This window comes from Coffea arabica, chromosome 10e, assembly GCF_036785885.1.
Source record: "Coffea arabica cultivar ET-39 chromosome 10e, Coffea Arabica ET-39 HiFi, whole genome shotgun sequence".
Lineage (NCBI taxonomy): Eukaryota > Viridiplantae > Streptophyta > Magnoliopsida > Gentianales > Rubiaceae > Coffea > Coffea arabica.
In genome coordinates this window covers 5494240-5521853 of record NC_092328.1, presented here as the reverse complement: position 1 = coordinate 5521853, position 27614 = coordinate 5494240, and the positions used below count along the sequence as shown (strand labels likewise).

Sequence of the window (27614 nt, the reverse complement as noted above, 5' to 3'; positions counted from 1 at the left end):
GTGCAGTGTTTAAGGAAGCCGGGGAATTAGTTATTCCATAAAATAGAGGTAAAGAAGGAAAGCATCTAAAGGCACAGGTTATGGCTGACATTTTCATCCATTGCTTCATGGAACAACAATCAAAATGAATGGACTAATGAGATGGATTAAATTCAAATATGAAAGGTGTCCTGACTTTTGCTACACATGTGGGATTATAGGCCATAATGTAAAGGCTTGTAAGTCAAAGATATCATTAGAAAATGGTCAGCAAGAGAACCAGTGTGGTCTATGGTTGAGAGTAAATTTTAGGAAATCTTCACCCCAAAAGGAGAATAACAACTACATATCTTCTTCCAAAAGGTAATACTGGGGGGTGGAAAATGAGGAATTGGTGAGGAATGACTCAAAGAGGCAGGAAGAGGAACATGAATCCACAACTCTAAGGGGAAAGGAAAATCTAAAAGGAAGCGATAAGGAAATAAATAAACCAAAGGAGAAAGTGGACTATATACCAAGGAAGTTGAATAAGGAACTACAGGTACAGATTCTGGTCAGCAAGGAAGAGAGAGGAGGAAGTCATACAAGTATTGGAAGTGTGGAGGAAATAATACATAAGGAAGTCCAGGTAGGAGCTCAACCATCCAGCAATAGCAAGATGATGGAGCTTTTGCAAGAAATGGAAAGATGCAAAAAACCAGAATTTCTAGGAAGTAATGGAGATGATGAAGTAATGGTAGACAGGAAGCTGCAAGAACCAAAGCAAAAATTTGGTCTAACTATCTAAGAGGACAGCAGTAACATGATCATGCCAAGTGAGATACAAGATAAACCTATGAGTCAAAGCAGCAAAAGTACTCAAGTAGAACATCCTCAGAGATAGAAAAGGAAAATAAGGAAAACAGCAAGTATATCATTGGGAAGGGAGAGGAAGGTTTTGCAACAGATTGATGACAATTGTCTGAGCCCAGTGGGAACGACCAAAAGGAAATTGGCATTGGAGGATGAAATATGACAGACACTGAGACCATTGAACACATTTAGAAAAAAAGCAAAGGGGGAGACCAAGAAATGGAAATAGAACGATCAAGGGAAGGGGTGGGTGCCAGCCTTCACTGGACCCCAAGTGATCAATGAAGGTTATGGTGTGGAACTGCCAAGGTGCAGGGAGCCCCTTGACAGTTCCCCACTTGAAGGAGTACAAGAGACTTCTCTCCCCAGAATTGATGTTTCTATGTGAAACTAAGAATAGGAAACAATATATGGAAAAGATTCAAAGGATCTTAAACTATGAACATAACTATATAGTGGAATCAATGGAAAAAACAGGTGGTATGGTACTATACTGGAGTGCACACACCAAAGTACTGCAGGTGCAACACACGGCCTTCACTTTAGAGGCTCATATAGAGGACCAAAGCAGCAGCAGTGACTGGTAGATGGTTGGGATCTATGCTAGCTGTGATGACTCAATAAGAAGACAACAGTGGTCAGTCATACAAAGGAGGAAGCATCTATGGGGTAATAGATGGATAATAGTAGGGGATTTCAATGACATTTGTTCCAATAAGGAGAAATGGAGAGGAAGGATAAGAGAAGAGTGGACTTTCAATGACTTCAGGAACTTTATCAATGAGAATCAGTTGGTTGGCATTGGTTACGAAGGACAGCCTTGGACCTAGAGCAATAACTGGGAAGGGGATGGTGAGATTAAACAAAGGCTTGATAGGACACTGAGCAATGTACAATGGAATCTGAACTTTGAAAAGGCAAAATGCACTCACATTAAGTCCCACGCGTCTGATCACAGTGCTCTACTATTGAATACTAACCCCTTGGAAAGGAACAGGAAAAAAAGATTCTTTGTTGACAAAAAGATAACTTCAAAGGGAAGGGATATCTGAGGTAATCAACGAAGCTTGGGACAAGAATGTAGAAGGGTCCAGAATGTTTTAGATTAAGACAAAAGTGAGGAATTGCAGAATAGCTCTACTTAAATGGAGCAACAAAAGCAACAAGAACTCTAGAAAAAGGATTGAGAGTAAAAAGGAGAAGTTGGATTAGATCCAAGGAACATCATTGGCAAGTATCAGGAAGGAAAAGGCTTCTCTCAAAATGCAGTTGAAGGAAGCTTACAGGGATGAGGAAATGTTTTAGAGCCAAAAAGCGAGACTCAGATGGCTACAAGAAGGAGACAGGAATACTCAGTTCTTTCATGCACAGGTTAACGGTAGAAGGAAAATGAATAGAATGCAGAAATTACAAAAGGAAGATGGGACATGGACAGAAAATGAGGCTGAACTGGGAGATGAAATTGGTAACTACTACAGGCAACTCTTCACCAAATCAACCGAGAGTAGTAATCATGAGATTCTAGCTGGAATCCCAAAATCCACATCTGAGGCTATGAACCAGGATCTAACTAAAGTTGTAACAGAAGAGAAAATCAAATCTGCAATCTTCTCTATGGATAGCAACAAGGCTCCTGGTATAGATGGGATGTCCCACCCTTTTTTTTCAAAAATTCTGGGAAATAATCAAAGGAGACCTGGTAAATGCCATAAAAAGCTTTTTTCATTCTAGTAATATGCTAAAAGCTATCAACCATACCATCATTTCCTTGATCCCAAAGGTCCCTTGCCCTACTAACATCAAGCAATACAGACCCATTAGCCTTTATAGTGTGATTTACAAAGTTATTGCCAAAATTCTAGTCAATAGGCTCAAACCAATTTTGCATCATTGCATCAGCGTTAATCAGTCTGCTTTCATCCCTGGGAGACACATTCTTGATAACATCTTTATCTCTCATGAGTACTTGCATCATCTTAAAAACAAAATACACAGTAAGGATGGATTTATAGCTGTGAAGTTTGACATGTCTAAAGCCTATGATAGACTAGAATGGCATTTTTGTAAGCTATGATGGAAAAAATGGGGTTCTGTGACAAATGGATAACATGGATTATGAAGTGCATAAGTACAGTCTCCTTCTTCTTTAACATCAATAGAGAGTGTAAGGAATACATTGTACCAGAAAGAGGGATAAGACAAGGTGACCCACTGTCACCTTATCTATTCCTCATATGTTCAGAAAGCTTCTCTAGCTTGCTGAAGAGAGCAACACAAACAAGGAATATGGCTGGCATGAAGGTAAGCAGACATGGTCCCTCAATAACCCATCTTTTTCTCGCTAATGACTCCTTGATCTTTTGCAAAACTAACTCTCAAGAAGCAAAGGAGCTGAAGAGGATTCTAGAGATGTATGAACAAGAATTTGGTCAAATGGTTAACTTAGACAAATCTAGTGTGTTTTTTAGCAAAAATGTGAATTTGGCAACAAAGGAGGAAGTGTGTGCGGAACTAAGAGGTATTCAACCAGTATTGCAAGAGAAATACCTAGGACTACCCATGGTGATATCAAGGTCTAAAGGACAGCTGTTTAACTACATAAAGGATAACATTAAAAGAAGGATGCTAAGCTGGAAAAATAAGCTTCTAAGTTCAGCTGGGAAAGAAATTCTGATCAAATCTATGTCTATGGCAATGCCTACTTACACAATGTCTTGTTTCAAATTACCTTGCAGGTTATGTAAAGAGATAAGCTCAATGCTTTCTAATTTCTGGTAGGAAGAAAAAAACAACAAGAATAAGGCGTACTGGGTAGCTTGGAAGCAGTTGACAAGGGAGAAAAAATGAGATGGCATGAGATTCCAGGAGATTCAAAGCTTCAATAGAGCTTTGTTGGCTAAACAGATTTGAAGAATCATCAAAAATCCAAATCTGTTATCCAGCAAAATTCTGAAAAGCAAGTACTTCCCAAATTGTAGTGTGTTGGATTGCAAAACTCCCTACAATGCCTCATGGTTTTGGCAAAGCATCATGAGTGCAAGAGAAGAGCTTGAATGGGAGATACGGAAAAGGATAGGGAATGGACTTTCAACAAGAATTTGGGAAGATCAATGGATTCCAAACCAACATTTAGGGAGGCCTGTCACAACCAAGCCAAAAGAATGCCAAGTTTAGAAAGTTGCTAACTTGATAGAAGGGTACAGGTGGAATAGAAATCTCATCTTCAAAAATTTCAAATAGAGAGATGCTGAAAACATTTCAAGATCCCCATAAGCATCACAAGAAGAGAGGACAGCATCTTCTGGACAGAAAACCAAAAAGGGCAGTACACGGTGCAATCTGGCTACAAGATAATCTAGCCTAAAAAAGAACAAGAGGGCAGAGGGAGAAGAGAAGGGATTGAGTCTAGCAATATACCAAGAAAGAATGACATGTGGAGAGTGCGTGGAGCCTAAGAATCAGTCACAAAGTTAAGATCTTCACATGGAAAGGCCTGAAAGAAGCAATTCCAGTCAAAGAATTAATCTGGAGAAGAATGTCAAAAGAAGACCCTATATGCTCAGGGTGTGGGAAGGAGCTAGAAACCTTGGAACATCTACTGCTGAAATGCAAGAAAGCAAATGAGATCTGGAAAGCTGCACCAGTACAATGGGATGGGATCCAGGAGCTGACTGGGAATTTCAACAATTGGTGGGCTGCATTATTCGAAGCAATTCAGAGAGATCAGGGGCTGGACCATATATCTCTTACAGCATATATTCTTTGGCAAATTTGGAAAAACAGGAACGAGAAAGAGTTCAACAACAAAACACATGATCCAGCACAAGTGATCAACAAAGCCTGGAATGCATGGATGGAGTTCAATGATGGGATCAAAAAGGCTAAGAGTTGTAGCATTGGAAAAACAACAACGCCACTTCAAATGGAGGAACAAGAAGATAGCCAAATCCCAGACAATAGAACAGCAGGAATGCAGATAAGAATAGCAACCAAGTGGAGCAAGACATCAAAGTCCATTGGGTATGGTATTGTAGCAGCTGACTGTAGAGGGCAGGATGTGATGGGATGGAAAATGAGGGAAAGCGAAAGCTCAAACCAACATCAACATGAAGCTGAAAGTGTAAAGTGGGCTTTGATCAAAGCAGCAGAACAAGGTTGGAGGCTGGTATGTATTGGAGTTCCTGGTACAGACCTTTTGTAGCAAATTCAAGGAAAAAAAAAACAATAGACGTGTGGCTAGCTACCCTGATAGAGGACATCCACGAGCTAAGTAATATGTTTTACAAATGCTCCTTTTGCATAGAAAAATATAAAATGAATAATATAAGCTGTTTGTTTAGCGCTCAAACTTTGAGCAATTATTTTGATATAGAGTGGGTCAACCCCAATCTATTGTGCTAAATGCACATTGTAAAGCATCGAGCAAGTCTCGCCTGTATATAATCCTATTTCAATCAATATAATCTTATCATTTCGACCAAAAAAAAAATACAATAGAGGCAAGAAGGCCCATTACTCAGAGATAGAGCTGTTAATCGAGCCGAGTATTTGGCTGCCGAGCTCGTTAGGAAAACGAGCTTTAAAATGTGTTCGAACTCGGCTCGTTAAATATACATGTGACTCGAGCTCGAGCTCGACTCGTTTATCACAAACGAGCTCGAGCTCGAGTTCGTGCAAATTAACCTTAATAAAAATCTATAATTTTTAATTTTTATAATTTTGATTTCTAAAATGACAAATATGCCCTTCATTAACGAACTCTAACGAACTACTCGAATATCAACTCGGCTCGTTAATTAAACGAGCATGTTTCGAGTTCGAGCTCGACTCGTTAACCAAAATTAACGAGCCGAGCTCTAACGAGTTTTCGAGCTACTCGATTGACTTAACAGCTTTACTCAGAGACCAACAGAGGGAATGAAACCCAACTTCTTGGCCTAAAGCATTTTACTCAATCAACCTTCACGACCAGGCCAGAGACCAGACGACTCTAATTGGCCAATTTCCTAAAAGTCAAATTCCCCATTATCCCGCCAGAATTACTAGGGAGTTTAAAAATATCCCCAAACTTCATTTCCTTTCCACCCAAAAACAATCGCCGGCGGTGTTACCATCTAATCCGCCATGCCGCCGTCGACGGTGTTTTTCGCCCTCCAATGCTGCCAATGCTCCACCATGCAGGTAAATCAAACTCCTATCACTTATTCAAGTTTTACAGGCACGCAGCACAATGTGTTAGTGCGTGTTGAATACTTAGAATTTGCGATTTGCTATCGAAATTGAAAAATATGCAGGTGAAGCAACGGAAGAAGAGTAGCAACAAGTGGACTTGTGTGGTCTGCAACCAGAAGCAATCGGTCTGCAAGGTGTTTGCTCAGGGATATATGGCCAAGGACGTTCGGAAATTCGTCCAGAGTTTCAACATGTCTCGCCAATTCGCCGAACAAAATGTGATTCCGGCGGATGACGACAAAGCAACCCTAGAAATTGAAGACAAAATTCCCCCCAATGGCAAGCTGAAAAGGACCGATTGGACCGAATACATTGATCCAGAGGAGGACGATTCAGAAATACCAAACATCGGCGAAAATCCTGGTTTGGTTTTTCTATCTCATGCTCAAGCCATTTACATGTTGATTTTACAATTAGGTGCAAGTGAGATTAATTATCTGTAACGACTACATTTGTTATCGAATCTGTTAAATGATTGATTAAATTTGTTCAGTGGATTTGAATTTGTAAATCTGATGAGTTTTGAGTTTATATATGAGCCAATTATTTATGTTTTCAGTTTTGTTGTGTAATTTGATTTTCAGGGGACGAATTTGAGCTCAAAATAGTGACTGAAATGCCTAAACCAGTTTTTAAAAAGCCTAAATTGAAGAGTTATCATGTCGCAAAAGATTGTGAATATGGCGATGAGAAGAATATTCTAGTGGATGTTGGTGAGAGCCTTGTCAGAACAAAAGGCTGTTCTCAAGGTAAATAGATCAAATGCCGAATGGTATGTTTGTTTTATATCCAAATCCTTGCTGTTATGCGTGTCTAGGACTGAAAGTGTAGAATAAATTACTGATTTACAGGATTCATTGAAATGTCCACAAATTTGGTTGAACCCAAAGAGCTTTACTGTTTCAGGCCATGTTTGTGGTTTAGTTGATGAATTTGTGTGGAAATTGTCTTGGCAGCTGGCGCGTCAAGTAGATATAGGGGAGCAAGGGTTAGAGGGACACAACAAGAGAGGACTAATTATGCAGCAGAAATTAAAGGAAAGTCTGCTGATAGGCAGGAAGAAGTGAAGCTCGAGGAGCCAATGCATGGAATGTTCGAATGGAGAGGCTGTTTAGTTCAGGGTGGTAATGTCAAACTTTCTGATGAGGTGCCAGGGAGAAATCGGTCAGCAACAATAAAGGGATGGAGATCTTCAAAATGGAGTTGTTACATAACAGAAGAAGATGATAATCTATTGCCTGCAAGTGGGAAAGCTAACAAAAATCAATCCAATCAAGGGTGTGATCCGAATGCATTTGAGACTGAATTTGTTGATCAAAGGGTAGATGAAGACATTCATCCTGATTTTCTGTGAAAGTTTTTACATATATGGCACCAGATTGACCATTGTAACGTAACGTTCACAAAATATTACTAACTTGATACTTGCTGCATAAATATTTGTAAGTGAAATGCATGGTTTTGTATCATAGTGAAATTGCGATCCTTTTATGTGCCTAGGACCGAAAGCACTGTGGAATTCTTTTTATATGAAAGTGCAAAATCCACTACCAGTTGGCTGAAAGCAATGAGCCATAATCTTTAGGCCATTTTTGCGGATATAATTGATGAATGTGTGTTCGCAGCTGCAGAATCCAGTAGATGTTGAGGAGCAATGGTTGATGGGACAAAGCAAAAAGGAGTAATCATGCAGCAGAAATCACATGCTGGTTACATAAAAGAACGAAACTTCAGCAGCTGTCAAGGTCAGCCAAATTGCAACTGCTCGGATAACTAGCCCCTGCCACTGATAAATTTTCAAGATTGATTCTGCTTATTTTGTCATTTCTCGGATAGACCTTTTGTTTGTTTTTGTCCATATTATTTTGCCAGTCATTCTTGCATCACCGGGCTTCAAATTTGAAGAATAATCAAACTCAATCTACCAAGGTGTACATCACTAATACTGCTTGAAAACAAACCTTGTCAAAACTGCATAGTTTCTCGGAATGTTGTGTGCTGATGAAATGAGTTATCCATTTGTCATACAGATTATCCATTTCTCCCCCTCTAGTTGCCATTTCAGGATAAACATCACATAGCAGACCACTATTTAAATTCCCTTGGGAGCCAACCATGTAAAAGTTGTCAAGCAGCATCCAAAATTTTCCGAACAATTAATTCGAGTACAATGTCCAGTTTTGAAATTCTCATGCGTGGACACGATACAATTAATATTTATTGAAAATCTAATGTACTTCTCATACTAAACAGACGAGGGACAGATTGGATCTTCTCAGATCCGCATTAAATCAACAGTGGAATTGTAGAAACATATTTTCAGTAATCGGAATAGAAGAAATATTTTCCTCACGACCAGTCGTGTAAGGTGTTGATAATGTAATAAATATATTGCATAAATGAGCCAATGCCGTTGATTATTGATTAAGTCATTCTAACACTGCCGAGAGAATGAAGAACTCAAAACTGTCTAATACATCATCAGTGAATAAAGATTTAGCATAAGATTTTATTAGACCTTATTGCACAAGCGATGCGACGAAAAACCAAACAAATTGTGTAAATAATTGTTCAGAGAGATGAGATGTGAATGATTAACCTTATTTACATGATGGCCAAGAAAGCATCCTGCGTAAAATTGACTAGTAATGCGTTTGGAGCGAGACATTAGTAAAATTCACAACCAGGTCCAATAATCAATTGTGTTAGTTGAATAATCCTGGTGACGTTGTTTATTTGAAGGTTGAAATTCAACTCCTGTATAACAAGTTTGAACGAATTAAATTTGGAATGAAGTTACCTTAAATGTAATTTTAAAAAAGAAAAAAAAAACTAGGACAGGAACCAAATAATAGGTATACAGTTGACAAAGAGAACAATAACAATTTAATCTAGACTCTAGGGTTGCGATTAATAAAACTGAAGTTTAAATATTGAAATATGAAATATGAAATCTGAATACATTAACTTATTGAATTGTTAAGTATTAAATCTAATACATTTTAATGCATATCATATTCAGTAATAAGTGAATCGTTTATCACTTAATTTTAGGAGCAAATTTTAGTTAGAAAATTCAGTGCCACTTAATTAATTAAAATGTTCAATTTTTTTGTTATCAAACGGTTTGAATATGTTAAGATCTCATTACATTAAATTTAAGTGATGAATTGAATTATCAAATAGGGTCTAAGCCAAAAACAAATTTCTTCGTGAAAACAAGAAAGTTGAACATTATGTTGACCTTGGTCCCTAACTTTTGATGTTTACAAAACAATGGATAATACTAATATCTCTTCAAGAAATATTTTCAGTTGTGAAGCAAATCAGATTCAAAGATCAAGTGCAATTGAAAGGGACAAAGGCTGTTGAAAGCTGTCGGACGCTTGGATCGGACATCCGATAATCATTGCGCAACTTCGGATGCATGAAAAACTCCACCACCGGATGTCCGAAGGAAATAAGACATTCCCCCTGACTCACTGACCTCGATCGGACGTAAGCATCGGACGTCCGATAGGATCGTTTAAACTCGACGAAACCTGCCGGACGCTCACAAAGACAATACCGGTCGTCCGATAGAATTGAAAAATATTTTACAAACTCACTGCTTGCTGTCAGACGCATGCTTGGGTAGTACCGGACGTCCGATACTCTAACGGCTAGTTGACTGTTCAGTTACTTTTTATCCGTTGGAAGCATTAATGAAACACTTTCTTGATCTCCTATAAATAGAGCATGGTCAGAATCTTCAAACAACTTTTGCACACTGAAGATACAAAAGATCTAGAGTAATTTTAGTGAGAAAATACTCTCCAAGGAAGATTTGTAGTCTTAGTAGTGTGAGATTCATTATAAGTTTTTTATTTGTGAGTGAATACTTCATGAGTGTAGCTCTGCGAGAGTTGTCCTGAGGGATAGTAAAACTTTCTAACTTGACCGAGTGGAGTTCGGGGCAAGGAGGAGGTGAACTTTCCTTTGTACACAAGAGTGATTGTAATTCATCAACTTGAAGAAACTTGTTTGAATTAATTTACAAGTTCAAGAGGAGTTGGGGTAGTTAATTGGTTTGCAATTCTTTCCTTTTTATTTACTTATTGTTACGTTTGTGATCTTTACATTGCTTATCTCTTCTACTTCTCTCAAGTGATCTTGTTCATTCATTAATTGATTCATTATGTGATCACTTAGAAAAAAGGGTAAATTTCATATTGAGCAAAAAGTGCCCATAAGTTAATTAGGTTTTTAATCAACTTAATTCACCCTCTCTTAGGTTGTCTTCGATCCTTACACATTATCGAGACACGAATAAAAATTAATGGTTTCGATAAGGTTCAATGCATTATGCATCATCTACTACGAACCACCTTTTGCTATTTGTTTTATGGGATAATTTTAGAAACCTCTCTTGAGATTTTTTATAAATGGGGCCACTTCTTTCAAGGTTTGAATTACGCTTACCTTGGCTATGAAAAAGGCTATGATTTTATTCACAAACATTACAAATTTTAAGTGAAAATAAGTTTAAGAGAGAAAAATAATTTTTTTTGGCAATATTGGATATTTATTGAATTTTTTGTTTGCTTACATCATCAATTGTTTCCAAAACATATTTTTAGGGGAGGTTTCATTAATTTTTTAAACCTCAGAAAAAAATGGCTGCAATTGTTTCTGAAATTATCTCTTGTTTTATTCCCGTCCAATGGAGTTACGCCCCAAGTCGCTAATAGAGTACTGAAATATATCACGGGGAGTAGGGAGCGGACCACAATCTATCGAACAGTTTTAATTAGAAAAGAAGGATTTATTATTAACCAAAATTGTTCTATACATTACCCGAATAAGAGCAAATAATTGAAGTAAATGTCTATGATTTGAAGGGCCAAACAATTGAGAACATATACTATCCAATCGTATTGCTCTATTTAGGAGAAGTATGAAAATTGAACCATTTATACAATTTGTTGTTGCATTTTGGAAAAGAAAAGAAAGTAATGATATGGACTAAAATGACCTGTCAGTTCATTTCCTTGCCCTTATACTATATAAGAATGATTTGTGGTCAAAGGGGTTTGAATTTCAACTGCATTAATCGGAATTTTTTGGAAATATGGAATGTTGTGTAGTTTTTTTTTTTTAATTTTTGGTACAACTAAGGGCAGCATGTGTTTAGATATATTTATCAAAATGCCTTCATTTTTGGTAAATTTAAAGTTTTGATTTATGGAGATATCTGGGTATTTTTAGAATATGAAATTATTTTGCAATCATTTTTGCATCGAGTACAACTCATATAAGCTTATGTGTTGGTATAATTACTGAAATGGTGTTATAGACACGTTTAATTGAAGTGTGTCTTTTGTTATACAATTAATATAAAAACATATTAACACGTTGTACAATTAACATGTTGCTATAACTAACCGTTGGAGGATGTTTCTTTGCCTTAAACAACTTATGTCTGTTTTTTGGCGATTTTTAACTGACATCTATAGGGGTCTTTGGAAAATGGTAAAATTGTAAAAGCATTAATAAAATAAAGTGTATAAGTGTGTGTTGTAATTAGAATGTATTATTATTAGTTTTGTCATATTTGATGACTATTTCTTTCTAAAATGTACGATTATTATTTGTTCAATGAAAAATCCTCTCTAATCACAGATACTAAACACTCGCGCGATGTACGAGTACTCCCCCCAAGTCTAGAAGATAAAAGAGAAGTCTAATAGTTTGAAAATGCTCTCTGTCTCTATATATATATATATTGATTATTTAATTTGGTCTCACACGTCTTCTTGAATGTAGTTTATAGAGTTCAAATTTATTAAGTCTTTGGAGATTAATAGGTGCAATTTTTTTCCTTTAGAATTGTGGTGCCTACATACATAATTTTTAACAAGATTGTTATTTGACCTTCTTGGTATCTTTCTTCTGTTATTTGGTCTTCTCGCTTCAAGAAATTTTTTGTACTTTAACACCGAAGGCTTTCATTAAAACTTTGAACTTGCATACGATAATGTTTTGTGTGAATTGACCAATATATGTAATCTAAACCTTGAAACTCTCAATTGTGCGATTGAGCCAGGCTTTTAGTAGTCTTTGGACAGTTAACAGTTCTAAATTTATGAAGAAAAATTTATGCACTATCATTGAGAAAAAAAAAAAAAAAAAGAGATAAGACAGGTTAGCCTAATGTTCCTACATTTAAGGCCCTTTTTCTTTATTTATTTTATTAAAAACTCATTAAGAATAAAAAACTAATTTTCAAATAAAAATTAATCGAAAACTCATTTTTTCCTTAAACCTAAATTAATCAAAAATATATTTTTTTTACACCAATATTCTCTAGAACTCATTTTAAACAAATAAATTTTATTTTTTTTCAAATATGGGGTGCGACAGAGGAAAAAAGAAGTAATGAAAGGATAAATTTATCATCAATTTATTAGTTGATTTTGAATTTTTGCTATTGACTGCTAGTTTTAATAGAAAAAATTAACAGTGACACATTTTCTCAAAATATAAGAGGGTTATATATAAATTTTTAAATCATATAGAGTTATGTATTAAAACACCAAATTATAGGGGATAAAAGGTAATTTACCTTTTTTCAATGACAAGTTCGAAGCTTGATGAACAATAGCTGGAGTTTTGTCTCTTCTTCTAAACTATTTGAAAAGTTTGATGTCTGTTTGATTTTGCTAATTAAGAGCAAAAATCCAATTCGTAGTGCAGCATTAGTTTGCTGGTGTGCCAAATGCAATGATAACGATGAAGCGTTTAGAATAAAAAAAAAACGTGGTGAAAAATGTCAAATTCCCGAGTAAAGCAACACGAGTTACACCATCTCAAAACCACGGGTCGTCGGTACGTACCTATCCAGTCGAGACGTATCATGGATTTATGGTTGCAAAGAGTTCTCTAATCATTATATGATTCCTATTTGTTCTGGTCGTTTGACAACTTCTTTGTTTTTAACGAATTAGTCGTTATCAGCATCTGCCTAATACTTTTAATACCAACCTTAAAAAGAAAAGAAAAAAAAACTTCTTGTTTAGGTAATGAAGACACCGAAAGCTTGTAGCCATATTCATTCGGGCTGTGACAGGTGTTGAGCCTGTACAATAATAATTATCTACTTAAGAAAAATACAAATTTTGTATATAGCGGTGAGTAAGATCGAATCCACAAGGACTGAGGATAAATTATTTCTTCCAGAATCCGAAGTATGGGGGATTTTGGAGAATATAAAATAACTAATTAACTAAAAAAATGAAACAACTAATAAAAATAAATAAGAATTAATCAATAACCAATACGACTCTAGGCAAAAGTGCAACTTTTCAGATACGGTTCATTCAACTGATCATCGATGCAAAAATAATTCAATTACTCATTAATAGATTGGTTATAGTTGTCAAACACGCGATAAACAATCAGTCTTTCCTTACTTTTTCGATAGTCAAGATATGACCATTAACTATTTTCCTAATCAAAAAATAACCCTAAATACGATCGTAGGATTTAATTTCTCGATTGCATTATTAATTAGAAAAATCCAACATTAACCAACAAACACGCTACGAGGGTTTGTTTAAATTAGATCATACGTTTTTCTAATATGAAACCAATTACGCCAGTCGCCACTAGTATTAATCAATTGAACAATTACGGATTCAATCAATTAATTTGGCATTAGATCATTAGGTTAATTTGAATATCGAGCTCTTGACATTCAAATAATATAACAAGCATAAGCAATTAAATCAGGAAACGTATAAATATCAATGAATAAATTAGGAAACGTATAAAAGAAATAAATAAAATTAATTCGATTTCACAGATATTTGGAACCGCGCCTTCAAATTAACCTTCTACTAGAAAAAGGGAATTTAGCTCCCCATCATGGAGAAGAACAGAATGTTTCTCATTGTCTCTTGTGCCCGAAAAGAAGGAAAAGAATCCAACTACTAGTCTGCCGGCTCACTCTTTTATTCCCCAAAAAAAGTAGTAATCAAACGGGAGCCGGACTTTGATGAATTAATCTCCCCTCCGTAAATGTTGCAAGCCCACTCTTCCTCAAACGGTCTGTCCTTTGCTTTTTCTTTTTGTTTCCTATTCGGACTCTATTACCAATAACACCGCATGTTTCTTAAATAGAAAAAGGTAACTACTAAGATAATATTCTAAGTTCCCTAATCCAACACTAAAACTAATAATGAAGATTAAAATCTTCAAAATCTTCCTCCAATACTGCCTTGAATTTGATTCGGACTTGGAATTCGGTTCTAAACGTGCCACCATCAAATTAATTGAAAAATTGCCTGCCCCTTTTTGTCACGTTTTGCTGCTTTTTCTACAATTAGCACCAAATATCAAATATAAGTAGAATCGATCAATTAACACAATATTTGGCTAAAATAAAAGAGGAAATAATTATGAATTAAATGACAATTTCACACCCTATCAATTTCCCCCACACCTGAATCATGCTTATCCTCAAGTATGAGAACAACAAATCAAGTAATCGGATTCAACAATGGCTATTATTCAAATCTTCTATTGCCAAGATACAATTAAATATTTGTCAAGTATTAGTGGCAATTTTCAAGAAATATCTCTTCAGTTAGCTTTCAGATCAAGGACTCTTTCAATTTATGACTAACTAATCTAAGAATATAAAATATTCAACCAGCATCCATAAGCAAATGGTTCGACTATTAAGCAAAATCTCAACATTAAAATTCATCAATCAGTGGGCTAACAATTCATTCAAAACACTTCCACATTTTTCACTATTAGCACATTTTTTTTCTAAGATATCCTCACACTTGATTGATTTTTTTTTTCAGGAGGAATGCTTAGTCTTCAGCCATTTAAGCGTTTTGACGCGAACTCCGACATTGGCCAAATAAAGGAGTCCGGTTACTCAGTCATCATCGCTTAAAAATCACATACTCATAGTTATCGTCGCTTTTTGACGTAAAAGTCGACACTTTTGGTGAAGATCTCCGGCTACTAGGCAACGATACTAGTTGAGTATAGCCAAATACTATTCATAAATAAGCATTAACAATTACACAGACCCGTTTCATTTCTAAAACATGGAGAACTAAGATTAGGAGTTGAACCAATTTGCATAAAAAAAATGCTAGACAAATATTTATAATACTTAAAAAAGTTAACCACAAAGCATAAAAGTCACAAAATCTCAAATATTCACCAAAAAGATACTCCTAAACTTAATCATGTCATACTTAACACCTTAGAGTGTAAAATCTTAATAATAGAAAATTTTGAGACGTCTAACCATCGTTTATAAGAAATAACCACAAGTATGCATAAAGATAGGCAAAAATTGGACAAAATTCGACAGAGTCAAACAAAAAAATTTCAACAAAAATGCCTACACTTGCACTTTCTCAATATATTATCAATATACTACTCCCCCCCCACACCTAAATCTTACATTATCTCCAATGTAAGCAATAAAAAATAAAATACAAAGCAAAAGGGACAACGAAACTTCCCTGATCATCTAATGAGAGTTGTGGCATAGCTGTAGGTGAGAGACAAAAGACATGTAGAGCTCGATGGCATAACTGATAAAGATGAAGGCTTTGATCGACAGCTAAGAATGTCGGGTTGCTCACGATGGATGAGGAAGAATTACACTTGATGAGCAGCGATAATCAAGAACCGACGATCCATGTTGAACAGCGCAACGGTGGCAGTGAAATTTGAGATCTTTTGGTTGGAAAAGAAAAGAAAGGAATAAAAAGGAAAGGGAGAGAAGAAGAAAAGAGAGAAAGAAAGAAGAACGAAAAAGAAGAAAGAAAGAAAGAAAGAAAAAGAAAAGGAAAAAGAAAAAGAAAAGAAAGGAAAAAAAATTTTTTTGGAACCACTGCGTTAAACGTGGGCATGCTTAACTGCCCTTGAGTTTTCTGACCAACTCACGGAAATTAAGATCCTCAAGAGTAACCATATGGCGTAGGCACGCCTAACTACTAGAGAGTTTTCTGACCAATTTTCGAAAATTGAGTTCCTTAAGCGTGACCACCTGGCATGAGCATGCTTAACTAATGGAGAGTCTTCTGCCCGCAGACACAAATTACCTTTCTTAGGCGTGACCACTTGGCGTAGGCACATCTAACTACTAAGTAGTTTTCTGTCCGCCAAATTAAAACCTCCTTCCTTAGGATCCCGTACAACTAGCACTTGGGATCCTCGATTACATTTTTTTAGTACCCACCCAATGCCACCACTAGAATTGCACCAAGTGTTTTGTTGTCATTAGCAAGTTAGTTTTTTATTAACTCAAATTGGTTCAAAGTTCACACAAGTTTTCTTATTCTCTAAAACTCTGAACCAAAAGGCACCCGGCCGGTCTAACTCCTACATCAATAATTTTGTATGACTGCTGCTTTGGGGAATCTGCTGCTTTGGGGAAAAAGAATAAGAAAACCCTCTGTTTTCGATTATTGCCTTCAAACTCTTCCGTGCTAACAGAGCGTCGGCTGATCAGTTAGCACTTGTTCAGTCCATCCTCGGTTTTCGTCAGCAGGAGTTCCCCTTTGTTTATTTAGGGGCTCCAATTGACAGGGGAAGGACAAGAGTTGTTTTATTTGATGGTATTCTGGAAAAGTTACGCAATAGGCTGTTTCATTGGAGTTCAAAGTTATTGTCTGCTGGTGGGAAGATCATCCTATTGCGGCTTGTTCTCTTAACGATTCCGTTGTATATATTGCAAGTTATATATCCTCCTAAAGCTGTGTTTGTTCTTCTAGGGAGGGTGTGTAACTCTTTTATATGGGATCATAGTTTGGAGTCACAAAGGATTCACTGGAGCTCTTGGGAAAAGCTTTGTTACCCTACAAATGAAGGGGGTATTGGTGTGCGGTCCTTTGAAGACATGGCGAAGGCTTTTTCTTGTAACTTGTGGTGGCGTCTTTGAAAGAATGAGGGCATCATTCATGCATGCTAAATATATACAAGGGATGCATCCTTCATTAGTTACCTTCTTTAGACCTTCGCCAATTTGGCGGAGATTAGAGAGTGTCCGGGATTTTGCGGGGAGTAAGATCTCTTGGTGTTTAGGGAAAGGTAATATTCATTTGTGGCTTGATCGATGGTGCTCCAGTAAACCATTAGCCCAAGAGCTTTGTGTCGTGGATCCGCCGCATCAGTTGGTTTTGGATTTCTTTGGTCCATCTGATTGGAATATTCCATTGCTTCGGCAATGCATGCCGGATCGTTGGGTTAATGTGATCTCCCAGATGAAGTTTTTTCCGGACAAGGATGATAACATGATTTGGTTGCCTTCTTCGTCTGGTCAGTTCACAGTTTCATCGGCTTGGGATGAACTTCGTTAGAAGCGGAATGTCTTATTTGTTGATTCGTTGACATGGAGTACTCTTATACCCTTGAAACTCTTTTGGCTTTTTTAAAAGCAATCAAGCACGGAAGAGTTTGAAGGCAATCATAGGAAACAGAGGGTTTCTTAATCTTTTTCTCCAAAGCAGCAGATTCCCCGAAGCAGCAGCCGTACAAAATTATTGATGCAGGAGTTAGACCGGCCGGGTGCCTTTTGGTTCAGAGTTTTGGAGAATAAGAAAATTTGTGTTAACTTTGAACCAATTTGAGTTAATAAAAAACTAAAGTGCTAATGACAACAAGACACTTGGCACAATTCTAGTGGTGGCATTGAGTTGGCACTAAAAAAATGTAATCGAGGATCCCAAGTGCTAATTGTAACGTTTAACTAGTCTTCAAGAGGATAAAGTGTATGCTTTTGAAGTTCAAAGCGACAAAGCGTGACAGTTCCCCCAAAGCATAAGGGGGTAAAATGTGATCAACCCTTATTTTGACAAAAGTTAACTTGCAAGCTGTATTTTCTCAATAATTTGCAGATACATTTGGTTTAATTCTCTATTTTCCCAATAATTTGCAGATACATCCAAGCTTAAGGTTGAATATGGCAAGACTTATTTGCTTCGTGTGATAAACGCTGCCGTGAACGACAATCTTTTCTTTTCCATTGCAAAGCACCAAGTCACTGTGGTAGGATCAGATGCAAGCTACACAAAGCCATTGAAGAGTGATTATATCACTACATCCCCTGGACAAAACATCGATCTCTTATTAGAAGCTAATCAAGCACCAGATCGCTATTACATGGCTGCAAAGGCTTATAGTAGCGCTCCAGCTGTGCCTTACGACCCCACAACCACAACCGGAATTGTAGAGTACTAGGGAAACTACACTCCGTCTTCACCACCATCTTTCCCAAATCTTCCACTTTTCAATGATACCAAAGCATCCACTTCTTTCGTAGGAAGCCTAAGAAACTTAGCAAATAAAGTTGATGTTCCACTAGAAGTGGACGCCAAGCTTTTCTTTACAATCTCCCTGAATTTACTTCCTTGTGAAGCAAATAATACTTGTACTGGACCTAAAGGCACCCGGGTTGCAGCCAACGTGAACAACATAACCTACTATAATTCCCACATTGACATTCTTGAGACTTACTATCGCAACCTTACAGCAGTCTATGGAGATCAGTCTCCAAGTTTTCCCCCTTTACAATTCAACTATACTGCGGATAATCTTCCAGCGGAACTTCTAAGGCCTAGGAGAGACAGGCAAGTTGAAGTTCTTGAATACAACTCCAATGTGGAGCTTGTTTTCCAGGGCACAAATGTGCTTATGGGAATAGATCACCCCATGCATTTACATGGACATAGTTTCTACGTAGTTGGTTGGGGTATGGGAAACTTTGACGAGAAGAGATACCCTTTGAATTATAATCTTGTTGACCCTCCTCTCATGAACACCATTTCAGTTCCATTAAAGGGCTGGACAACCGTCAGATTCAAGGCCAATAACCCTGGTATGTACATTTATTTTGTTTCTTTAAATTACTTCATATACCTTGCATGATTTATAGGTCCTTTGGGAAATCATTTTACAATTTTTGAATGACCAATATTGTAAAATTTTCTAAAAAGAATTATAGCTAATTAACTTAAGATCTTGGGGGATCGCTACCCGTAATACCATATACATATGGGCCACAACTTTTGGTTGTTTTACCCCAAAATAACCCTCTATCATTCCACTTTCTCTTACTAGAAAAAATGTTAGAGCGGAGTGTCAGAAACTAGTTTTGAATAATGCACTGTCATTTTGAGCGTCATGTAACTTGGGGAATGGAGATGGTTTTTATCGTCAAAGATGGAAAGGGTCCAGGACGACAATTGCTTCCTCCACCCCAGACATGCCTAAATGCTAATGCTGGAAGTCTATTTTGTTTGAAAGTCATCACTGAAACTATTTTCTAAGCCCACCAATGGGCCATAGACATTTACGAAGTCAACCACAGGTATGTTGACAACTGAGAATTGGAAATGGACACATTATCTAAATGTTGACGGAGGATCACGCTTGTTTCCTAAGATTTGCTTGTGAACTCCACTGGATTTTCAGGCAATTAGACAACTAATTAGACTAGCAAACAGGGTGACGGATTTTTTTCTTCTTCTTTTTTTTTTTGGTTGGCGGATGTTTGTTTGGATAGAAGATTATTTAAATAAAATTTTTCATAATAATACAAATTTTTATATGATGTATGTAACATACATCAAATGCAGTCTGAAGAATAAAAGATGTTTCAAATATGTTCTTATAATGCAATAAATTTTCCTTTGTGTTTTTTTTTCTCTAGAAGTCAGTATTCAAACAACCCCATATTTACTAGTACTAGAGTATGACTAGGTGATCGTATTTAGATGTTTATGTCCCTCAGCTTAAGCTTCCTACTAATGACAGCTTTGGGGCTTTTGGTGGCCAAATTTCGAACTTCATGGGGGGATAGGTGCTGTCTTGGAGATGGAGTCGAATCTGGGAGCCCATTCATTCTCTTCAGTGTTAAGAAACTATAGTACTCTGAATACATTAACTATGAATTAAAGAAAAAGGCTCCATGGTGCGATCTGAATCTTCAGACGATTATTTTCTAGGGGCTAATTCTAGTCATATCCACTCGTAAAACAAGGCTTTGAGTATATGTTTTTTAGACATATAAGTAAAAAAAGAAAAAGTCGAAAACTCGGACTATAACCCTAGAGGATTATTCATAAAATTATTAACTGACTAGGAAAAAGGGTGACTTAATCTTGAAGGAAAAGTAATTGGCCTATTAGAAAAATCTACGTACGAAATAAAACATGGGCCTTTTAGGGAATAAGGTCATCAGCGATCAGGAAAAGAATTAACTGCCTAACTCGATACTAAAATTTTGAGCCAGCAATTCCAACAATTAGTTCCATGGAAGTATCACTAGGATGATTTTACTTGGGATACATATTTTTGCTCTGCATTAAAAAGTTTGTGGAGAACCTCCAGATAACAGCCGAGTAGCTAGGTACAGAATAAGGTGGCCAGCATATTAATCGAGATGAGCAAAGATTTTTGGTGCTGTGAGCTCTTCTTTTCTAATTTTGGATTAAAAAAAAAAACACTTATTCCTTCTTTGTGATTCTATGGATTGGTGCTTTACTATTTAATGCGTATAGAGTTTCCAAATATGTCTTGAATATGTTGGACTATTCAAATCTTCCAATTGATTTATATGGCAAAGTATTAAAAGCCTACATCGCGGATCAACTTCCCATCGCAGTATCTTTTCCTCAAGATTGCTTGTGGCGACTTTGCGGACATAATTGATGAATTTGTCTTGGCAGTTGGCAGCTGGCTGCCAGTGATCCGAGTAAAAAAAAGTATATTTGCACGCATAAGTAATCCGTTTCAAATTAAGGAACCAGTAACATAACGCGTTGACAGTATGAGAAAACTATAACACGTTTCGAAAAAAAAGAAAAAGCTATTGGTCCGATTAACTCAAGGGTGCTGGTTGGAAAAAATTTGCCAATGTAAAATTTATATAGACAAAGCAGGATTAAATGTTTAAGACATAAACATATGATTTTGTTAACGTTATTGCCCGTTTGATAGAAACCAAAACAAATTTTATATATAATTCTTTGCACAAATGGGTTAGAAAAGATTTTAGCACTATTTAGTTTGAGGCTAAAGAATGTAACTTGCATAAGAGGGACCAGTAATGCGTTCTTGACCAAGAAATTAATACATTACACGGCATCCAATAATCGCTTGTGTTACTTAGAGAGCATTAGCGTCCCTTGTTCTGAAAGTTCAACATCCTTTATGACAATTTTCAGCCTTTTTGTTTAGATGAAATTACCTTTCGTCCCGTTGTGGAGGTTTAGTATTTCACTACGTAACCTCCATATGATTTAGAACTCGCTCCTAGTTCAAGTTAATGTGTCACTGCTAGTTTTTCTATTAAAACTAACGGTCAATAGTAAAAAGTCGAAATCAAACTAATAAATTAACAAACTCACCTTTTACTATATTTTTTTCTTTTTTCCTTTTCTTTCTCTCAGTTTTTTTTATTCTTGGAAAGAGAAGAGATGATTTTAAAAACATATACTTTGGTCTACAAAATCTTATTTTTCTCCAAATACAAAAGAGATGTTGGGGAAATAAAAAAATAAATAAATAAGAAACAAAAAATAGCAATCTTTTTTTTATTATAAATATCATTATAAGTTTTTAAACCAAATCTTTAATTGTATTTTCTATTTCTTATTTATCTATTTTTTTTTATTTCAATCTCCTCTTTTTCATGTTTGGAGGAAAAAAGAAGTAATGAAAGGGTAAGTTTATCATCAATTTATCAGTTTGACTTTGAATTTTTGCTATTGACCTCTAGTTTTAAAAGAAAAACTAAGGGTGACACATTATCTCAAAACATGAGAAAATTATATATAAATTTTTAAATTATATGGAGTTATGTATTAAAACACCGAATGACAGGAGATAAAAGGTAATTTACCTTTCTTTAATGACAAGTTTGAAGCTTGACGAGCAATAGCTGGAGTTTTGTCTCTTCTTCTAAACTATTTGAAAAGTTTGGTGTCTGTTTGATTGTGCTAATTAAGAGCAAAAATCCAATTCGTATTGCACCATTAATTTGCTGGCCTGCCGAATTCAGTGATAACGAAGAGGCGTTTAGGAAGGAAAAAAAAAAAAGCATAGCGTGTTGAAAAATGTCAAATTCCCGAGTAATGCAACACGAGTTACACCATCTCAAAACAACGGGCCGCTGGATTTCTGAACAGCACCAAAAGCAGTATTGACATTTCTCTAACCATTATATGATTCCTATTTGTTCTGGTCGTTTGACAATCTCTTAATTTTTAACGAATTAGTCGTTATCAAGCCTAATACTTTTAATATCAACTTTAAGAAGAAAAGTAAAAAAGAACTTCTTGTTTAGGTAATGAAGACACCGAAAGCTTGTAGCCATATTCATTTGGGCTGCTTGACTTTTATTTTTTATTTTTTTAAACCTCCCACCTGTCTCCACATTTTTCCCACCTCCGATTTTCTTCTAATTCCGATGAAATATTTGTTTATAACTGCCAGACATATAACATTTTAAGTTCATTTGTGCATGTAAATTTTTAATCCGAATATCTACGTTGTCACTGTCTCTGGCAGTTTAAAATCATCTAAACTCTTTTTTTTTTTTTTTCCATCAGGCTACACAGATTTATTAATTGTCTTAATTGTTTGTTAAAACCAATTTATTTTCTGCTATTTTATTTTGGTATAGTAAAAAGTTGTCAGTGACATACGATGTGTTCTTCATTATCCATTTAATTCTGCTTATTATATATTTTTTTCAGATATTTTCATTTTTGTTAAACCTTCTTATTAGTGCCATATGGAAGGACGTAGCGTCACTAAATATTGAAATCTATCAGCATTGCCACCCCTATTCTAGTTCTAGCCTCCTATGGGGCTTTGTACCTGCACTAATTTTGTTTGGAGTTTTACAGCTTGAATCCCTACTTGTGATATAAATCCTTCATTTTTGTGTGGGAAAAGTATAGCCACCCTACTTGTGATATAAATCCTTCTTTTCCCCCCTAGATATCCTAAGTATAGTCAAGCTTGCATTTTCCTGGGGAATTAGGCCTAATCTTGGTTGGTTGGTGCTTGAAGGGTTCGCCTTAACAAAATGTTGATAAGTATGGCTGTTTACTTTTCAGAAGGCAGTAAACATTTCCTTAAACATTCTATTAAAACCATTTCACTCGATGCTTCACAAAAACGTGGATGATGAAGGTGCAAACAAGAGAATAATCATTGTGAACACACACAAAAGCTTTTTTTTTTTTTAAATAGAAGATTACAACTGAGACTCACAATAGTGGGATGAATACAATGAATCGGAAGTAACCCGTACAAATGATGAAAAGAATAATTTAGACATAGCAACAGAAGTATTTAACTTACTTATCAAGTAAAATGTGAAAACATCTTAAGATCGAGTGACTTTTTAGCCAGTTGATCTTAAAGGTGACTGTTTAATTAGTTAGCCTAACTCGCTCGTTATAGCACCGAAAGGTTTTAATTCATAAGAAATGTAGACTATTTTGAATGTATGTTCTTTGTGCATCTGGCAACACATTCTGCAATTTATTGTCCTTCTGCTAAAATGAAAGCATATTTTGTGCTTCTTTTAATTACTAATCAAAACCTGCATATAAGCTGGAGATGAAATGAACAACAAAAGTAGAGAGGAAGATTCCAAGGTACTCAGTAAGGTTTGGTGAGTTCTTTTCAAAGGTTTGAAAATTTTATTTGAACCGGTGAAAAACCTACTGCAAACAGTTTACAAAGTCTGCTGCGTTTGGGAATGGAAGGTATTGAAGAAGAATACGCAGTCAACTACACCGATCCCATCCACAATGACGAAAAAAACAACCTTTCTATCCCCTCGACAATGTATAAATATGTATAAAGGCTTATGCAAACATTTTCATTACAAACGAGAAGTATACTGCATCAAGATATATCTCTTCTTTGCCTGAGTAATTCTAGTTCTTCATAATGAAGGGTTTCATCTTACAATTTGTCGGGTTTCTATGTTTGGCTAGTGTTCTTCTACCTAGCGAAGCTTTGACGCATCGCTTTAAATTTGTGGTGAGTATTATGCTTCTTCAATATCAATTAAGAAGATCCATTAAGCAATTTCATTTAATTTTTTGTCATAGCTAAAAGTCGTTATTACATTGTTGCCAAGCATTTTATATGATACTTGTTGCATATCGAGTTGTGTACCTATCTCATTGTCTGAGTTCTTGTTAAGCAAGTAGACCTAAGAAAAAAAAGTGGGAAGCTATTTTAAGTTGTCTCGAAACTATTGGCAATTTTATTATTTTTCGGAATCAAACTGTCCACTAGAATCTTTTATCCATGCATATTAATTCGTCCATGCATAACTTGCTAAACACCATGAATGGTCAATTTAATTCACAACAATGATGTTGAAGAGACGACGCATAATTTATCTTTGTCCGGTTTGAATTTGATTTTATGGGCCTAATGTTTACAACTCACCTCATGTATGCAGATAGAAGAAGCTTCATATACAAGACTTTGCAGCACTAAGAATATATTGACAGTAAATGGCCAATTTCCAGGACCAACTCTGCGCATTCGTCAAGGCGATACGGCCATTGTTCATGTCCACAACACGGGAAAAGAAAACATCACCATTCACTGGTATTTATTTACACAACTTTTCTTCTTTTTAATTGCAAGGATGCAATCCTAAATAATGAACTCATCAGCTAGAAAAATAATGAGTTTTGTTCCTTTTTAGGCATGGAGTGAAACAGCCGAGGTATACATGGTCAGATGGCCCAGAATACATAACTCAGTGCCCTATCATGCCTGGAGAATCATTTACTCAAGTGATTGGGATTTCTGATGAGATTGGAACCTTGTGGTGGCATGCTCATAGCGATTGGTCTCGAGCAACAGTTTATGGTGCTCTTATTATCTACCCTAAGAAAGGAGATAGTTATCCATTTCCCAAGCCTCATGCAGAAGTGCCCATCATCTTAGGTATATAATAAAATTTACTAGTATTTACTTTTTGACTTGTGTTGGCAGATAAAATATTATTAATTGACTTTGGTTTTCAAAAGAATTTTGGAAAACAAATAATGTGCATGATTGGTGAAATTCTGTGGCAAATGCAGGAGAATGGTGGAAGAGTGACATACAAGCTGTTCTTAGCCAGTTTTTACGTGGTGGAGGAGACCCGAATGTCTCTGATGCTTATCTCATAAATGGTCAGCCCGGTGATCTCTGTGAATGTTCAAAGCCAGGTACAGACACATAAATAAATTCTAGTTGAAAAAAGAATCATTCACTTCCAATGGAAAATTTTCCTTGTATGCATATCTATTTGTAGGACTTGGACTTTTTCAACTTCTTTAAACATTAGAATTTGTAGAATGCGTCTTAATTTGGTCGTTTTCGAAAAGGGTTATGGAAAAACAAAAGAATTTTGTGAATATTTTGGGTGACAAATTTTTGTCTCAAGAACAAAACACATGATAATCTTTGCAGATACATACGTTTAATTCCGATTCACAACATGATTATTTTTCCAACAATTTGCAGATACATTCAGGCTGACGGTGGATTATGGCAAGACTTATTTGCTTCGGATGATAAACAATGCCATGAACAACATCCTTTTCTTTTCCATTGCAAAGCATCAAATTACTGTGGTAGGATCAGATGGGAGCTACACAAAGCCATTCAAGAGTGATTATGTTGCTATATCCCCAGGACAAACCATTGACTTCTTGTTAGAAGCCAATCAAGCACCTGATCACTATTACATGGCTGCTAAAGCTTATAACAGTGCCCGTCCTGTTAGATTCAGCAATTCCACCACAACTGGAATCATACAATATCGTGGAAATTATACTCCATCTTCACCACCATCTTTCCCAAATCTTCCACTGTTCAATGATACTAAAGCATCCACTTCTTTCACAGGAAGCCTAAGAATTTTAGCAAGTAAAGTTGATGTTCCGCTCAAAGTGGACACCAAGCTTTTTTTCACACTTTCTATAAATACACTCCCTTGTGAAGGAAATAATACTTGTGCTGGACCAGGAGGCAACCGGCTTGTAGCCAGCGTAAACAACATAACCTTTGAGAGCCCCCATATTGACATTCTTGAAGCTTACTATCGCCACCTCAAAGGAGTCTACGGAGATCAATTTCCAAGTTTTCCACCTTTGAAATTCAACTATACAGCAAATAATCTTCCAGCGGAACTTCAAAGGCCTACTAGGGATAGGCAAGTTAGAGTTCTTGAGTACAACTCGAATGTGGAGATTGTTTTCCAGGGAACAAATTTGGTTGCTGGGATTGATCACCCGATGCATTTACATGGATATAGTTTCTATGTAGTTGGCTGGGGTATTGGGAACTTTGACGAGAAGAAGGACCCTTTGAATTATAATCTTGTTGACCCTCCTCTCATGAACACTATTGCTGTTCCAAGAAATGGCTGGACAACCATCAGGTTCAAGGCAAACAACCCTGGTATGTATTGTTCAATTGTTTTCCCTTGTGTTATATCATATAGCTTGCTTGATCAATAGCTCTTTCAGATATGATTTCAATTTTCCTGAAGGAGAAGTACAGTGAATTAATTAATTCAAAATGTTGGGGGATGATTAACACTTAGAACCATATAGATATCCGCCGTATATACTTTTGGATATTTTTACTTAATTAGATTATATTGAATTACCCCAATTTTGTCTTCTTTAACAAATTAAAGGAGTCTATTGATGAAAAAGGGCTTACATGATTTGTTGCAGGTGTGTGGCTCATGCATTGTCATCTAGAGCGTCATATAAGTTGGGGAATGGAAATGGCATTCATAGTTAAGGATGGCAAGGGTCCAGGAGAGCAAATTCTCCCTCCACCTCCAGACATGCCTAAATGTTAATGCTGGAATTCTAGTTAGCTGGCAAGGCCTCTTCATGCAGCCGCCTCTAGTCTTTCCTTAAAGAGTATCATTGATATGGAAAAAAATTTGCCATTAGTTTATTTCATTTATTTGTTGGCAATAAAACAAGGAAAAAAAAAAGCTTGTATTCTTCTCAATATCTTTCTGCCTAATCGATTGTCCTGTAACCTCTTTTTTTTTTTTTTTATTTGTAGTCAACGAATTATAAGTTGACGAGAGTAATACTCGTTATTATTATAGAATCATTCTGTTGTTTGTTTTTCTTTTGCATCCATCTAATAATGGTACTTATGTCCGTGATGTTGATGTTTAATGCCATAGATCTGTATCAATACATCTTTAAGTCAACATGAAGTCAACGAGATACTCAGATTCTCATTTTGATTTGTGACAATTCTTCAACAAGCCTTTAGTACCTAAAGATTTAAAAGTAGCTAGTTGGACTCACAAACTTTGTGAACATACAAATTACAGTTTAAAGAGGTCAACCAAATATCAAGAGTCAGTTCGTGGGAAAGCCTTTGGATTCATATGATAAAAACTTGTGCATTAATTTTGCGAAGTACCTCCTGAAGGCTAAACTAAGTCGACAACTTTGGACGGCAAAATAAAA

General features: G+C 36.1%; 3 protein-coding genes and 1 pseudogene across 3 annotated transcripts; all 4 read left to right on the top strand.

The window, feature by feature from the left end:
* Nucleotides 1-4366: 4366 nt before the first annotated feature.
* Nucleotides 4367-5032, top strand: LOC140015463 (uncharacterized). Its single transcript, XM_072068058.1, has one exon. It carries the CDS (start codon nt 4367-4369, stop codon nt 5030-5032), a length of 666 nt encoding a protein of 221 aa, XP_071924159.1.
* An 828-nt stretch (nt 5033-5860) lies between these two features.
* On the top strand, nt 5861-7611 carry LOC113711041 (uncharacterized). The gene is made up of 4 exons (XM_072068079.1): nt 5861-6012; nt 6126-6426; nt 6648-6812; nt 7020-7611. The coding sequence occupies exons 1-4, from the start codon at nt 5956-5958 to the stop codon at nt 7415-7417; spliced, it is 921 nt and encodes a 306-aa protein (XP_071924180.1). The 5' UTR covers nt 5861-5955; the 3' UTR covers nt 7418-7611.
* A 9329-nt stretch (nt 7612-16940) lies between these two features.
* On the top strand, nt 16941-19354 carry LOC140004408 (laccase-14-like; annotated as a pseudogene).
* A 4639-nt stretch (nt 19355-23993) lies between these two features.
* On the top strand, nt 23994-27225 carry LOC113712646 (laccase-14-like). Its single transcript, XM_072067988.1, has 6 exons — nt 23994-24138; nt 24569-24720; nt 24821-25065; nt 25203-25331; nt 25630-26568; nt 26850-27225. The coding sequence occupies exons 1-6, from the start codon at nt 24046-24048 to the stop codon at nt 26978-26980; spliced, it is 1689 nt and encodes a 562-aa protein (XP_071924089.1). The 5' UTR covers nt 23994-24045; the 3' UTR covers nt 26981-27225.
* Nucleotides 27226-27614: the final 389 nt, after the last annotated feature.